Here is a 16,860-nt window from a genome sequence, read left to right as displayed (position 1 = left end):
GTTCAATACTGATTCCTTCACGTGTTTACGGAGCCCCTGCTGGGGACAACCTGTGTCTCAGCACAGAGTGGGCGCTCCCTGCCGTGGATGCTTTGCCTGCCACGTGTCCCCATCACCTGGGGTTCTTTCTAACACACTGGGGTGAAAGTTGCTCAGTCCAACGCTTTGCGACCCCATGGACTATACAGTCCACGGAATTCTCCAGGCCAGAATACTGGAGTGGGTAGCTTTTCCCTTCTCCAGGGGATCTTCCTGACCTAGGAGTTGAACCAGGGCCTCCTGCACTGCAGGCAGATTCTTTACCAACACTGGAGGTGTTTGTTAAATGCTTGTTGACTCGACGAATGGCTCTAGCATCCATGGAGTTCACAGCATGGGAAGCTATACAGAATTTCTCGTTCAGTTAGCACTTCTACACCAATAAAATCTGAGGTAAATGAAAATTTAACTTAAGGTAGCCTTAATGTAAGGAAAGATGAATCACTGCTGGCAGCAAGCAGTATTTTAAGACTTTTTAACCTACCTGGGGCAGGAATGATGGGCAGTGCCGAAGACCAGTCATAACGCCACTGCCTCATTAGAGGTGGGTTCAAGGGCACGCCTTCTCAGTAATCAACCAGCAAGCTGGCCTCAGGGGACAAAGATTGCTCTTTGTGGCAGGGGGCATGTGTAGACCTATAGCTGGTTCATGTTGATGTAGAAACTAACACAATAAAGTAATTATCCTTCAATTAAAAAAATCTAAAAATTCCTTTTTGCTACTTTACAGGCACTGCATGTTTTACTTATGATCATGTGAAGTTTCTGGAAAGATTCACATGAACTCTTGTGACTTAATCAAAAGTTTAGCAAATAATTTAACATAAATTCCATATTTTTTCCTGAGAAGGAAAAAAAATCGGTTGTCAGGTGGCCTTTTACTTATAATGGGAAATTTGAGGATCTCTTGCAACATAGAGATAGTTGCATTTCTTCAAGACATCTCACGACTAGAGAGTTCGGGAATTATTGTTTAGATCTCAATTATTCCTTCTACTCTCATTGTTAACTAGAGTCATCGAGGATTAACACTCTTGGGATTGCAGTTAGGCCTATTGTGGGTCTCCCAGGAACAGTTCTATTAATACCATTTTTCATCTTCTAGGTACAAATTCAGGAAACAGTCAGGGAGCGAATCTCTCTCAGCCACATGCCGGCTTTCTCGGAGCCTACTGGGGAGGAGCCTACTTTTCCTGGGACCACAACAGAGTCCCTCCCCAGCTTAGGAGGGATCAACAAAGAAAGTGCATCATTGGCCAAACACCCGGAGGTAGACGGTTGTACCCAAGGGGCACGGCATGAAGAAAACCAAGGTGACAACACGCTCAGACGTTCTGGAAGAGACCTGGGGCGTGCGCTGAGCATCCCAGAAGCCAGCAGTGAAGCCACGTCCCCCTGTGAGCTGTTGGGGCCTCCCCCCCAGCCCCGGGCTGCCTCTGCGTCCCCTGAGTTTGCATATACTGTCCCCGCCCTGGAAACCATGTGCGCTGCTGGGCCAGGGGATGGAGTAGCCGCGTGTGGCCCGGAGAGTCTTGAAGCAGGTGACCAGGAAGCATGTGATACTGTGGGCTCTCCGGTTGGAGCCCCAGTTGGTAAACATTTGCCTCAAGAAATGTGCTCCCTGGACTTAGAGCTGGCAGGTCAAAGCAAACCACCTGATTTATGTCCTCCCGATGACAAGACTCTGGATGTTCTCTCTCAGACACAAGGTCCTGAGCCTCCCCAGACTACGTGCGGGAGCAGTGGCGAGAGAACCTCTCCCGACTCCCCTCTTTTCATCAGCACTTTCACCTGGAACATCTCACAAAAAGCCAGTAAAGGTGCCACCGGGGAGGATCTAGCCAACATAGAGGGTTCTGCCTCCACGTCGGCCTCCATAGTAAAGGCTGGCCAGGAGAGGCTGAGCCCCAGCCACTCAGGGGACCTTGAGGAAAGATGGCCTCCATCTCCAGAGAGCAGCTCTTCCGTTTGGGCCATAGAGGGCAGTGACAAGAACTCCAGCCCCGGTGCCCCGGACTCGGCAGACATACCGGCAGGTCATAGTCCAGTAACGAAGTTTCCTCGGGAGAAGCCCACAACACTAATTGCTGACGTTGAGTGTTCTGAGGTGACTGGGGCGAATAGCAACACATCCACTCTTTCCGTCGCCCCGAAAGGCCACCCATCCAAATACCTCGCTGTTTCAGTTGCTGGGGACAGCCACGCAGGTGGCCCTGAGGAGAGTTCACCTCGGGCACCAGATGGAAGTGCTTCTCGACTTCCTTCCAGTGTACAGTTGGCTCATGTTTTTAATGGTTCCACAATCGAATCTTCAAGAGAGCTAGGACCCATGGCTCCCAGTGGACCCGGGATCCATGTCCGAGTTCCTCAACTCCCAGAGGGAGAGGGTTTTGGTGGCAGTTCCCCTCTTCAGATTAATAACCTGTCTAGAAAGAAGAGCCAGGCCAGGCACACAGCAGACACGAGGACCCTTGAAGAGAATTTCCAAGAAAAAGGAAGTGAAACGGCAGAGAGGGTCCAGCAGGGTTCTTCTGATGATAATTTCCAAGAAACTTTGCCCACGACATCTGTCGGACAAGTGGAAACAAACTTGGTGCCCTTGGACTGCTCGTCAGCCAGCTCCACAGAGAGGAGAGGGCAGAGCTCGGGCACTCGTGTGTCTGTGGTGGCTGAATCTCCAATGAAAGATGACAGTCAGCCTCTGAGCCAAGCTCCCCTTCTCTCTAATGTCCTTCTGGACAAGTCTAAAGAGAGAAGTCCGGGATGTTGGGAAGCGGGTAAAAAGCTGAAGATCATAACTCTAGAGGCTTCTGTTTCAGAAACCTGGCCACTGGGACAGCTGACAGATTCTGGGTTCAAGGGGATGGCCGCTGGTCTCATTCCTGACAGGATCCGGGCAATTCCTGATGTTCTAAAGGCGGGTGCTGCCGTGCCTAAACCGGGCCCCTCTAAGACAGCATCAGCCTGCAGTCCTCAGGTAGAGTATAGCTCAGCAATTGCTAATAACCGAAAAATCCATAAAAGGGAAGAACGAGCTGGCTGTGCAAGTTGGAGTTGTCTTTCCTCCCAGTATTTGAGCCAACGCAGATTCCTGGAGTCATCTGTGGACCCTGTAGAGGGAAAGAAAGTCTGTGTCACAGGCTTGCTCCCAGAGGCTTTCAGAACTGGAAGGAAGGAAAATGCTAACCGTGTGAGCCAAAATCGAGATGAAAACCGACTCAAGAGGGATCGCCCCGCCTTCTTTAAGCAGCTCCTGTCCTGCCCTAACATCTTGGAGTCCTCTGTGGACCCCACTGATGAAATGAGTGTGGGCTGGGCCAGGGTGGAAACACCAGAGCCTTCTGAGTCCACACTGGGGGCCATCGCAGTGGAGAATAAACCAAAGGGTGGACACTTGGACCAGAGGCTGGAAGTCCAACCTGCCATCTTGCAAGTTCCGTGCGCCCAGCAAAGTGGGGAAACCCCTCCAAGTGAAAACGGCACCAACCAAAACCAAGGGGACTGTGTGGGATGGGAGGCAGGACAAAGTCGCCGCGAGAGAGCAGAGGGGGACATGCGTTCTGCCATTTTGCCAGTCCCAGGCGCTGTGCAGGGTGGGGAGGCGATGCCAGGGGCACGCATCAGAAGCCAAGTACAGGAAGACGGGGAGAGGCGCTCAGGGGGGCCTGGACGCAGTACAAGCAACGGAGCAGCATTAGTGTCCCCCGCCCTCGCTCTCTCTGGCGGTCTTGCCAGGGTGAACCCCCCATCTGTAGGAGTCACTACTCACAGCTTCACAGCTCGGAGTGATGACCTTTGTGAGGAGGACTCCGTGGAGCCCAGAAACCACGAGCATGCCTTTTCTGACTCAGAGGAAAGGCGAGCTATGAAGAGTGAGTGGAAGCAAGCGCCCTCTTCCAGGGGTCTCACCCGGGGGCCTTTTACATCCTCTCCTGAAAGAAGAGGCATCGCAGACTTTTCAAGAAGCCACAGAATTGAGGAACGTGAGATAGAGGAGACCCCCGCTGGGGAAACCAAACCCACAGGCACATCTGGCTCCCCGGCGGGGCCCCTGGCATCTGTTTCCGGAGTACATGCGTCAGCGAAAGCTCCTAACATGCTGCTGGATCCCTACCAGCAGGGCTCCACCCTGGGCCATGGGAAAAAGTCGGGGGAGGAGGAGAAGGTTGGCCCCGTGGCGGCCCAAGCCAGCCATCCACCCCCGCCAGCAGCGATGAAGTCACCGGAGGTCAAGGAGAAGCAAAAAACCCCGGGAAGTGGACACTTAGCTGAGGGGGTAAAGAAGAAAATTCTGTCCAGGGTGGCCGCCCTGAGGCTGAGATTGGAAGAGAAGGAGAAGGTGAGAAGGCACTCGGTCTTTGAGAGTCCTAAGCCTGAAACGTCGGTCTCACGCACAGATGAGAAAGGAGAGCCCCAGAGGCCACCTTGCCAAAGCGAAGGGAGAGGTGAGGGCTGTGTTGCTTCCTATCGTAGTTTGTGTTTGTGGACCTTGATGGCAAGCTTGCGTGTCCTCCTGCGCCCTTGTAGTTAGGGTGCATGTCCGCTGGGCAGGCACTGGATGCTGGGACCAAGTGGTCTGACGTGTAGGCTGGTGGGTCTCAAACGTGAGTGACCTTGGGCTCCCCTAGGGGGCTCGTCTAGAGAGATGTTCAACTCTTTGGGACCCCATGGACTGTAGCTCTCCAGGCTCCTCTGACCATGGGGATTCTCCAGGCAAGAAAATACTGGAGTGGGTTGCCATGCCCTCCTCCAGGAGATCTTTCCAACCCAAGGATTAAACCCAGATCTCGCACATTGAAGGCAGATTCTTTACCATCTGAGCCACCAGGGAAGCCCATGAATACTGGAGTGGGTAGCCTATCCCTTCTCCAGGGAAACTTCCCGATGCAGGAGGTCTCCTGCATTGCAGGTGGATTCTTTACCAGCTGAGCTACCTGGGAAGCCCATTAAGACAGATAGCTGGGCCCGACCTAGAGTTTCTGGTTCAGGAGAAAGTGGATTTCTACTGAGCTCCCAGGGGATCTACTGGGAGTCCCCCTGATCCAGGCTGCCTGTAGGTAGGCTTAACTGAGGGAGCACGCGGTGAAGATGCTTCCTGTTTAATTATCCTTCAAAAAACAGTAAAGAAATAAGCATTAGACTGCAGTAGCCCAGGTGAGAGATGACTTGGATCAAGATGGTAGCAATGCATAGCAGTGACTAGTGATGACATTCTGTAGATGTTTTGTAGGTAGGAACCACAGGATCCGCTAACAGATTGGATGGAGGCTGTGAGAGAAAGAGAAGGCAAAGATGACTCCGTGGTGTTAGCCTGAGCTACTGTTGAGTTGCGGGGTTGCTGTTTACTAAAACAGGAAGACTGGAGGAGGAGCTAGTTGTTCTGTTAAAAAGGTCCAGAACGAACTTTTTCTAAGTGTGCAGTTGTGTCAGGGCTCAGTGCTGAGGCCAGGAAAGGACCACAGTATCAGCCATCAGGGATCCTGAGGTGGTTGTTTTCTGTTGGAGTGCCGTGAAATTTGGGGACTTTAGTAACTGACATTAAGCTCATGCCGTCTCTAACATAGCCTTTGGATGTCTTTGAGGCAGTGAATTTTGTAATGCCTTGTTCCTTTGTTGTTAACAAATGATTTGTACTAAGAGGCTTTATCATGTCATATAAGAGGACTGAACTTTCAGTCCCACTCTTACCAACATGGGCGTGTTCCTTTGGGTACGTCATGGTTTTGGTGGTGGTTTAGTCAATAAGTTGGGTCTGTCTCTTTTGCAACCCCGTGGACTGCAGCCCGCCAGGCTCCTCTGTCCATAGGAATCTCCAGGCAAGAATAATGGAGTGGGTTGCCATTTCCTACACGAGAGGATCTTGCTGACCCAAGGATAGAACCCAAATCTCTTGCGTCTCCTGCGTTGGCAGGAGCTTTCTTTACCACTGAGCCACCAAGGAGCTCGTTGGTGCTTTTAACACTGGAGGCCCTCAAAGAGGTGAATGGGAATTCCGTGGTGCGGGAAAGTTTAAAAACGCTTTCTAGGGGGAAAACCAGACTCCAAAGTTTGGGAAACCAAGTTTGCTCAGAGCACAGTGTATCTAGAAGGAGGTCTGAATGGGAGCTGAAGATTGCTGAGATGGGAGGGGAGGTGTTTGCTAGACTGACTTACTCCCACGGAAGAAGGTGCTGCAGACACAGTGAGAGAGGTGTTCAGCCCTCGTGTGGCCCGTCAGCATCAGGAGCCATTGAACGGCAGAAGGCTGGCGTTAGGTTTAGAGGAGGAGAGGGACGCTGGTTGTCCAAGTCCATGTCTCTGACTTTAATAGAACAGTTACATCTGAGCCCAGTTACAGGCGACAACACGCGTTTTAGTTTTTTCATCTATTTTTGGCTGTGCGAGGTCTCTGTTGCGAGAACTCTTCTCTAGTTGGGCTCTCAGGCTTCTCGGTGCAGCGGCTTCTCTTGCTGAGGAGTGCAGCCATCAGTAGCTGTGGCCCACGGGCTTAGCTGCTCTGTGGCATCTTCCTGGACCAGGGATTGAACCCGTGTCTCCTGCATTGGCAGGCGGATAATCTTTACCACTGAGCCACCAGAGAAGCCAAACGCTGGAGTTTTGGTGAGAGGGAGGAATAAGTTTTGTATGGAAAGGAGATTGAAGATGCCAATTTTAGGAGACGGAAAGGCTCTGGGGCAGCGTACATTCTGTATCTTGCACTTGCGGCTCTTCACTGTGCTCGCTTCCAAAGGCGGGGCAGGCCAAAAGGTGGAGAAGACGGCTGGGGTGTCCGTGGCCGGGAGGCTCTGCGCTCCGGGACAGGTAGCTTGGGTGGAATCTGTCACGGCCCTGTGAGAAGACATCTTTAGTGCATAGTGAGTGGCTGTGTACTTTCTGCCTGTTACGATGTTACTTCAAATAAAAGATTAAAAATTCAAAACATCAACCAGTGTAGCTAACTGGTATAATTAGACCACGTGCTAAACAGGATTTACAGAAAAACATTTAGGTACAATCTGGGAGTCTCCGTGTTACCATTTTTTGCATTAAAAGTGGCGTGGGTTTTCTTTCAAATTTAAGTATAAAACTTCTTTCCATCTCACCCTGCCCTTTGAGTCTGAAGTCCCCAGGGTCTCTGTTCCAGGTTTCAGACCCCTGGGGGCTCAGAGTCCTGGTAACTGCAGCCAGCTCTGCTTTGCTTGGGGGAATCGCATCAACGCCAGACTCCATCCCATAACCCAAGATCCCAGCCACCGCTTTCCGAGCTCTTTCGCACAAAACCTGGTAAAAGTCAGAAGAGATGGTGGCCAGGTAACACGCTGGCCCTGGACTGGGGCACAGCGCTGCGAGGCTCCTCTTAGCAGAGACCTCACTCCCCGTCTGCGTCAGAGGGGCCCGCAGCCTCGGCTGCAGAGAAGGATCACACATGAAACAACTTCCCCAAGAGGCATCCAACCGCATTCTAGTGATAGGTTTCAAAACATTCAAGGAGTAGAACTGTGCTTTAAAGAATCAAGTAGTTTCAGCCCAGAGGCGGCGGGGGTGGCCGACTTGTTTGGAATTGTGTGTCTCCGCGGGACAGAGGACTGACCAGGTGCTGTCGGAGGGTTGCTGTCGGAGGGTTTGATCTCGAGCTGCTCGGCCTCCCCAGGGCGAAGGGCTGCAGCCCCGGGAAGCACAGCCTTGGGGCGAAGAGGCGGTGTTGAGTGTGAGGGATGACTTGGATGACTGAAAGAGGACAAACCGAGGAAACCTTGATACTCAAAGCTTAGTGCAGCCAAAGCTTTAGTCACCAGGGGACTTCTCAATCCTTTGCCTTCAACACTTGGCCAGAATATACACACAAGATAAACCCAGCTTCACTCCTGGGCCTCGGTTCAGCTCCTTCATCTGTTTTTTTTTTTTCCCCATCCCTCCCACACAAAAGGGGGCCCTCTCCCAAAGCCCCATGGCCCTCATTCAGCTCAGCTGGCCATGTTATGCCTTGCCCTGAACCCCCCACCCTGGTTTCGGTCTTCAGAACCCACAGCCGGCTGTGGGCAGGGCTGGCAGACTTAGGAACACTTAGGTGTCAGGAAATCCTCCGTGAAGGGTCCTGGAGGAAATGTGTCCCAGGTGGGCGATGGGCGTGGTCAAGACCCTGGACCAAGATCTTGACAGCGGGGGTCAGGGCACCTACATGGTGGCCAGCTCGGGCCAGATGAAGCGAGATGGGTTTTGTCATCTGTAGGACTCGGTATATCTCATCTTTCTCCCGTAATATCGTTAGTGCCCGGAGATACTCTCTAATTGAAGAACTCTTTACCTGAGCATCCCATATTACTTCTGGGAAGAAAAATAAGCTTTTAAAAACACATTATATAGCCAAGCCAAGTCTGTTGCCAAGAGAGGGGAGGCACACTGACGATTTCACAGCAGTGGAATCTGAGGCAACAGAGCAAACAGCCTCAGTGTTGATGGCTTTTGGCTGTGGATTATATAACACAACCGCAGCCGTGTAATTGTGGAACTTGGCATGTGATAGACCACCCCCCACCTGTCCGGTAACCTCAGTACCTGCCGTGTTGTTCTGACCACTGGGTGTTAGCCATCCTCCTCTGGTCTATGCTGCCGCCCAGTGGCTACCCTGAGTAATTACACACTCACCCGGTGTGCCAAGCTCTCCTCCCTGATTTGGTTTTTTTCAAGATCACGATTTCCTGAGAGGGATGGATATTTAATATACATTGTCGTGGCTAAGTCGTGTGTCTGATTCTGTGATCCCATGGTCTGTAACCCACCAGGATCCTCTGTCCTTGGGATTTCCCAGGCAAGAATACTGGAGTGGGTTGTCATTTCCTTCTCCAGGGGATCTTCCCCATCCAGGGATTAAACCTGTGTCTCCTGCTTTGGCAGGCGGATTCTTTACTGCTGAGCTATCAGGAAAGCCCATTAACATTCCTACTCCTGTTATAACTTATAAAAAATACATTAAGGATTATAAGTTCACTACTAAAAACAGTTTTAGCAAAAAATAGAATATCAAGTCTGTCTTAAATGAATTAGATAATCTACCTTTAGACATACCCGATCATCCATGATTTTAAAAGGTGACGTTCAAAGAGCCCTGAATGTCACCTAACCCCGGGCACTTGTTTCTGTATTGCTGCTATTTGATTCAGGCAGACAGTTCTGCTAATTGATAGCGGACATCACTGAAATCCATTAGGATATCTTCAGCAAAGACAACTGTGATCAAAGAGCAAGATGGATGAATATTCAACAAATAACTTACTGGGGTTTTTTCAAATACTTATCTGGCTGTGCTGGGTCTTAGGGGCACCATGGGGAAGCCTGCGTGTGTCGCACGGGGATCTTTTCATTGTGGTACATGACACACTAACTGTGGCTCAAGGGCCCAGTTGCCCCTTCAGCACGTGGGGTCCTCCCAGACCAGGGATCAGACCCGTGTCTCCTGCATTGGTAGGCTTGATTCCTAACCACTGGACCCTCAGGGAAGACCCCAGCAAATAACTTTTGCTAAGATGCCTTTTGCGCCTGGCGTTGGGCCATGCTGCGTGGCTGGTCCAGGTTTCATTCTGCTCCCCAGTCCGCAGCTCGACGTTCACCTGGCTGTCACCTCGCAGCATCTTTGTCTGGTCAGGTTCTGTACACTAGGTGTCGACAGCCGTCCTTTCCATGCTTTTTTTTTCAATCTCAAGTTCTTTTTCACCTTGTGCGTTGCAGAGCTCAAGGAATTTTAGGTAGCGAAAAGTGGGACTTTTTTTTAAGAGTTCATATCCAAATCATACTAGCTGTCTTTAATAAATTTACAAAACCAGAAAGTTGACAAATTAAGAGGTTGAGGAATCTTCAAATAAAGCCAAGGGTCTTTTAGCATTTGTTTAGTGGTAAATAGACTCTACAATTGCTTCATCTTCTATGATTTCTAAGAGCAGAGAAGAAATTTTCAAAATGGAGTCTTAATTTCTGCCTTAATCATTATTTCTAGGATTTACATGATTTCTCCCAAACTAGAAGCAACACTGTTTAAAAGGTGGCACACATCAAAATTAGGAAACAAAATCCTAATGATCATGGGAGAGTCACTTTCTGTTTCACATTAAAGTAGATGTATTTCAGAGGGCGGTGTTTAATAGGCAGCCATTCCACATTGCCTGACAGGTGGGATTAACTACATCAAGACCTTTTCATAATTGAAAAGCGTGCTTATTGCTCCTTAACACACTCAAAGCAAATTCTCTGTGTCTGCCGAGCATGCCAAGGTGTGTGTGTGTTAGTCACTAAGTCCTGTCTGACTCTTTGCGACCCCATGGACTGTAACCCATCAGGCTCTTCTCTCCACGGGATTGGGAGGGCTGAAAAGGGAGTTTTCCATTAGACTGACTTGTTCATTTCCTATCTGTTTAGGAAAGCGACATCTCCCTCCAGACACTAGGTTTCCTCATCAATTAATGGAGGATAATAATGATCTGTCTCTTGGCTTTGAGAGAATTTGATAAAACAGGAAAGTCTAAAAGCTCTTCTGCACTTCTCATAAGAACACCGACCTACAAGTTTTCTCCTTTCCAGCTCCAGTATTACTGAAAAAGATCCAAGCTGAGATGTCCCCTGACCACTCTGGAAATGTAAAGTTGAGCTGCCAGTTTGCAGAGATTCATGAAGATTCTACCATCTCGTGGACAAAAGATTCAACATCGATAGCCCAAGTGCAGAGAAGGTGCGTTATCCGCCCTGGCTACTTTTCACAGTTTATTTCACAATGTGGTTCTAAAGGAAAGGAGTAAATCACAGGAAATAAAGGAAGGTCGAAGCAGAAACCCCACACCCACAGTGTCCAAGAGGAGTGAGAGGTACCTGGACAGGGAGGAGAGCAGAAGGCGCTCACCTGCTGCAGCCACGAGCCCCTTTCATCCTCCAAAAGCGGGGACGCCTGTCAATCATCTTCTGAGGTTCCGTGGTCCCAAGATTAAAGAGCTCTCCTGCCTCCCAGTGCAACTCGCTGTCCTCATAAATTCCCATTAACCTGACAAAAAGCTCAGACGAAGCTAAGAAGGTAAATCAAAAGAAAAAACCAATCTGAGGTTATGGAAAAGTGGCATCTCCCAAGGGTGGAGAGCCGCCATCTCTAGGATGGGGATACCAGTTTCTATCTGGGGCCCCAGGTTTACTAGAGGAGATGAGGGGGGAGATGAGCGAGCGCATCGTTGCCGAGAATCCCCCGGGTAGAGTGACCCGCCCTAAATTAGCCCCTCTCTAGCAGTAAACGCTCGCTCAAGTGAGCTGGTGAATCAGGCTTCGTCTGTCGCCCCTGAGGAGGTGTGGCTCCTTCTGGAAACAGATCCCCTGGTTCGATGGAAGCCAGTCTAACTTAATCCTCACAAGCTTCTGCCAAAAGAGATCCCAGTTCAGCTCCCCAAGTGTTCTTAAGCCCCTAGTCTTGTCACAAGTCAGCTGAAAGTGAAAGCTCAGTTGTGTCCAACTCTTTGCAACCCCATGGACTGTAGCCTGCCAGGCTCCTCTGTCCATGGAATTCTCCAGGCAAGAATACTGGAGTGGGTTGCCATTTCCTTTTCCATAAAAAGTGAGGCAAATCAGTTTTCTGTATGATTAAGTGTCTGCTTGGAACACGTCTTTGTAAACTGCTCCAGACGCAGCTATGGAAGACTCGAACTCGAGTTTTGTCTCTATAACATCACTCCAGAAAAAATCCGACTGGGCTATGATTGAACTAAAGCTGCTTTGCCTAGAAGTGCAACTTCAGAGCAATGATGCTTGTCCATGTCCGTGTCCCCCACTGCAGAGCAGGAGACAACTCCATGGTGAGCTTGGCCATCCTTCAAGCCAGTCAGAAGGACCAGGGCCTCTATTACTGCTGCATCAAGAACAGTTACGGGAGAGTGACTGCTGAGTTTAACCTCACCGCCGAAGGTAAACCTCAGCTTTGCCATTTCCAGTGAAAGCCACTAGCCCCTGTCAGCTCTGGGATGCTCATTGGTGCTGAAGGCTTTCTCTTCTGTCTTCCAGTTCTCAAACAGCTCTCAAGTCACCCAGATGTTAAAGGTAAGCGAATCTGAGCCCAGTGTCAGCGGAAGTGGGTGCACCCTAAACCATGAGACAGCTTCTAGAGACAAAGGCAGAAGCAAGTGTCCATCAGCATTCCTGACGAAGCAGGAGAGGGCTCAGGAATTGCCTGGGAAACCAGGGAAACTCATAAGCTGTTTCAACCTAATCGCAGGGCCTACGACAAATGGGTTAGGCTACAAGTGCCCAGGGGGAGTTAAGATCAGACTGTAGCGGTGCCGTCCTTAGGACCATGTGGTGGGGGTGGGGGTGGGTTGGGGTTTAACTTTCTCTGTGAAGCACCGGCTGTGCATCCAGCCACCTCCATGGGATTTTTCAGCCTCTGGCACTTTCACAGTGCATTTTGGTTCTGCCTTTTTTTTTCTTTTCTATCGGACTAGCAGTTGCACTCGCTGAGCAGATTCTCAGAGAGTCAGATGTGTGGGAGAATAAGTCCATTCATTTGCATCTTAGTAGAAGTGAAAGGTGGACTTCTGCGCTTTCTTACGGCATTAATGCACCGCTGCTGCAGCAGCGAGCTAACAGCTGCCCTGGGGCCGCCGCCGAGTCCATGCACTGCTGCTGCAGCAGCGAGCTAACGGCTGCCCCTGACACACAGGCTGCCCGGGGCCGCTCGCCGAGTCCATGCGGCCTTGCGTCTCCTCTTGGGGACAGGTACTCACTGCAGTAGGTCATCTGCTGGCCAGTTTCTCACAACCCGCCTGGGGGGTGGGGAGGCCCTGATCTGCAGTTTGCTAATCTCCGTGATGCAGGCACTCACCGCGGCCAAGGTTACACTGCCCGTTTGTACTATGTATGCTGATTTTTTTCTTCCCCTAAGCAAACTAAAATCCTGAGATCTTTGAAAACAAGCTAGTACAGACATCAAGATGCAGTAACATCTAGTAATTAAAGACAAGGGGCTGGGATCTCGACTTAAATGGTCTATTAAATGTTGTGACTTATCCAAAACAGACTTAAATGCAGTCTCCTCACAAACCATTCAAACACTGCATACCTGTGTGTCATATGCTTGTATAAGTTTATAATCCTCTCCCTACATCTGTCTCCATCCCCCTGAAGTCTAAATATGCAAAAGAATATCCTTTTCTCCTATCAGAAAAAATCAGAAGAAGGGGTTCTGTCTCGTAAGCTGCTTAGCACCAGTGGGCATTCCCCATCGCAGATTCTTGCTCCAACCTCGTTAATTTAGGTTTGCAGAGACTCATTTCTCAAGGATTTTACCAGTCAGGAATGAGATCCTAGTGGGGGTGAGGTACTGGTCTCTGCAACCGTAGTGCTGTGACTGCCACCATTGGGTGGGAGCCTGGACCCTGAAGACGTCACCTTCTCCATGTGACCCAGGGGTCTGATTTCTATGGCTGGGGAGGCCGTACCTTCCTCTGCTTCCTGTGTACCTTCTGATAAAGAAGCGTCAAGTGACTTCACCTGGAGGAATCGCCCCTAGACACCTTATTTAAATCTCCAGAAGAGGCACATATAATTTCACAAGTTGATCTCTAACTAAAAATCTAATAAAACCAAGCTGGTGGGAGCGCCCAAAAGGAATGACTCAGAGCTAGAACGACTTAATGACGGTACACAGGGCTTCAGAGAGAAGTTCTAAGATGCATCTTTCTTATAGTTTCTCCTGGCTAAGTAGACATTCCTGGAAGTCACGGACAGGATTATTGAGGATGGTGGAGTTCGTGCTTGTCGTGTATTTTTTCTTAGGGGAAGTTGCCCATCCCCACCCTTGTACGCTGCTGCTGCTGCTAAGTCGCTTCAGTCATGTCCGACTCTGTGCGACCCCATAGATGGCAGCCCACCAGGCTCCCCTGTCCCTGGGATTCTCCAGGCAAGAACACTGGAGTGGGTTGCCATTTCCTCCTCCAATGCATGAAAATGAAGTTGTTCAGTCATGTCCAACTCTTAGTGACCCCATGGACTGCACCCTTCCAGGCTCCTCCGTCCACGGGATTCTCCAGGCAAGAGTACTGGAGTGGGGTGCCATTGCCATCTCTGAATGATACAGCTGCTAGAAAACTTTTTACAGAGAGATCCAAGATGATTCTACTGTGTTTCAGTTTCTCTTCAGAGGGAACTCTTTTCTTGTTTTGGGTTGTACCTGCCTACTTCTTTAATCTACCACAGGCATTCTTAAGAGGCAGTAACACCCACAAGCAGACAAAATTGGGTCTTGGGGAGGCAAAAAACTTATTTTTGTTCACAAAGCACAGATGTATATATAGTACATAACCAGATACACAGCACCTCTGTGGCAGTCACGTCTTATGTGGAGCAATTAGGGGGGTGGGAAGGCTGAAAAGAATCCTTGCAAGGAGGCAATAATGAAAAAAGACAACTGGGAAGCGCTGAGCTAGCAGATCTTGTCAATTCTTGTTCCCTTTTCCACATTTCGCTCATCTTTTCCACTTGCCTTTAATCACCTGGCCTGATCCTGTTCACACTTTCTAGACCTGTCTACAGTCCTTTTTCTGGCCTCGCCAGCTTTGCCCCACTGTCCTCCAGTCCCCTGGGGGCCTTGCCTTGCTCAATATCCTCAGTGACCACCTCCCCCACCTCCCCGTCAAGCGCTGCCTCTGCTGGGAGTCCAGCAGGGCTCCAGCTCCCTGCGTCTGTGGGTCAGCCTTGCCCTTCGCTGTGCCTGTATGGGGATGCTCCTCAGCCAATGAGCAGGGCTGGGGGTGCTTCCGTGCAACGGAAGCTGTCTTGTGTTCTAGTATATGAAGAGATTGAATTCAGCCAGCTCATCTTCCGAGAGGACTTCCTCCGTGACAGCTACTTCGGGGGCCGCCTGCATGGCCAGATCGCCACGGAGGAGCTGCACTTCGGGGAAGGCGTCCACCGGAGAGCCTTCCGCAGCAAGGTGCTGCGCGGCCTGACGCCGGTCTTCAAGCCCGGCCACGCCTGCGTGCTCAAGGTGCACAACGCCGTCGCCTACGGGGCCAGAAACAACGAGGAGCTCATCCAGAGGAACTACAGACTCGCCGCGCAGGTGGGTCCGCCCGCCCTGAGGGTGCCGCTCGAGGTGGGAGCCGGACCCAGGTAACCCGAGGTGAAAGTCCGACTCAATTTGATGTAAGCGTCGCCAGAAGCGTGTCTTTCTCCATGGTTACTAGACCAAGGCCAAATGCTAGAAATCAAACCTTGGTCTTGTCTCCACGAATTCTTGGCCTCGTGCAGCCAGGTGGGACTTGCCTGTGTCCGGAGGTGCCTCGCCAGTTTCTACCTGGGCTGGGATCACTTCCAGGAAGGCTTCCTAGGAAGCCCCGTCAGATCCCCGGGGCCTTGAATCTACCTGGACACAGAATGATATGGGATGCCAGGATTCTCAAAGGACACCTAAAGTGACCCCATGGACTGCAGCCCGCCAGCCTCCTCTGTCCATGGAATTCTCCAGGCAAGAATACTGGAGTGGGGTTTGCCATTTCCTTCTCCAGGAAAGGACAACCAAAGTCAAGGGTAATTTCTGGAGGCTTCTGATTGGTTTTAGGGAAGAGGAAGGGGGCTGGGGTACAGTCCAAAGGGTCAGCGTTTGTCCTGGTTCCTGCCTTCCTGAGTCATGTTCAGTATCCGCCCATAAGCTATGGAGGAAGATGGAGCCAAGTCTAAGCTCCTTCCTGTGTTGCTGGGTGGCGGTACCCTTGAGGCAAGAAGGGAGTGGGGTAGGGGGGAGGGAACACAGGCTTCTCCCCCACATCATCCCCGCCCTGTCCATGAATTTCACTCAATGCCAGGGCTGGCCGAGCTTTCAAGAGAGCTGGGTATAGCTCTTTCACAAACCAGGGGCCCTTAAATTTTTTAACCCATAAAATGAATAGGCCAGACTCAGGTCTCTTGGGTGCTCTCAAACATCATCCATCCGCGGTTGTCTCAGACGTGGAGATGGTCCTGTGGGCTTGGTGCTCGTGAAGACAGCCCCTCTCCTCTGAGCACAAGATTCTGCCACACATTCCTTTCTCTTCCTAGTCTATCCTCCTCAATTTGCTTTCAGGGAGTATTCCTTCCATCTGAAGTACCGTCTGGCCCAGTCATGGAAAATCCCCCAGCATCCAGATGCCCACTTAGAAAAGCCCTACAGACTAGGAAAGCAGACTCCAGTTTGCTTTTCCTAAGCCAACAATCTTGGCGAGGTGTTCGTTACTTACAGCTTGTTATACCTTTTCAAAAAAGAGAATCTTAGTCAGGAGAACTCATGGGAAACCCAACCATCCGCACACACACTTCATCTGAAACCCTGTCCGGGGACCAGTCCCCTTAGCTCAGGGTGAACTTCAGCCACGCGGGTCCTAGAAACGTCATGGTTCAGGGACACCTCGCCCGGAGACCACGTGGCCGTCACCTGCATGGCTCCTTCAGGTCTCAGAGCTCCTGCAGCTGCCGACTGTGGGCTCCGTTCATGATGCTTCTGCGCCCCCAACCCCGGGGTGGGTTTGCAAATGCATTGAGTCGACCTACGGTGGGAAACCTGAGTCTCACTGGGCAGCGCTCTGGCTTTCTTCTCACCCCTGGGGTTTCCTGTGTTTGGCTGATCTAGGAATGCTACGTGCAGAACACCGCCAGGCACTACGCGCAGATCTACGCCGCAGAAGCCCAGCCTCTGGAAGGCTTCGGGGAAGTGCCCGAGTGAGTGTCTCCCCCTTGGGTTGGCCCGGCTCTGACTTGGGGACGTGGGCGGGCTGGAGGGATGAGAAGCTGGGGAGAAATGGGGTGTGTTTCAGCGGGTCTGTAAGCTCCAAGAGGGCGCACATGGCT

General features: G+C 50.9%; 1 protein-coding gene across 7 annotated transcripts in view; it reads left to right on the top strand.

Annotated features, from left to right (window-relative positions):
- ALPK2 (alpha kinase 2) overlaps positions 1–16,860 on the top strand; it is a 143,142-nt gene that overhangs the window by 90,049 nt on the left and 36,233 nt on the right. For 3 of the 7 annotated variants that reach the window (XR_011563863.1, XM_070779115.1, XM_070779116.1), the window contains exons 5-10: positions 1,145–4,484; positions 10,591–10,738; positions 11,822–11,949; positions 12,046–12,081; positions 14,826–15,100; positions 16,643–16,731. Coding sequence is in view for 4 of the 7 variants with exons in the window: in XM_070779115.1 (XP_070635216.1) it covers positions 1,145–4,484; positions 10,591–10,738; positions 11,822–11,949; positions 12,046–12,081; positions 14,826–15,100; positions 16,643–16,731 (4,016 nt within the window). In the remaining 3 variants the exon portion in view is untranslated. Of the gene's footprint in view, positions 1–1,144; positions 4,485–10,590; positions 10,739–11,821; positions 11,950–12,045; positions 12,082–14,825; positions 15,101–16,642; positions 16,732–16,860 lie in introns of those variants that run through there. The other 4 variants (XR_011563864.1, XR_011563865.1, XM_070779117.1 and 1 more) reach the window with 4 other exon arrangements.

Source organism: Bos indicus, chromosome 24 (assembly GCF_029378745.1).
Source record: "Bos indicus isolate NIAB-ARS_2022 breed Sahiwal x Tharparkar chromosome 24, NIAB-ARS_B.indTharparkar_mat_pri_1.0, whole genome shotgun sequence".
In the NCBI taxonomy this organism is placed as follows: domain Eukaryota; kingdom Metazoa; phylum Chordata; class Mammalia; order Artiodactyla; family Bovidae; genus Bos; species Bos indicus.
This window is presented reverse-complemented; position numbering and strand designations above follow the sequence as displayed.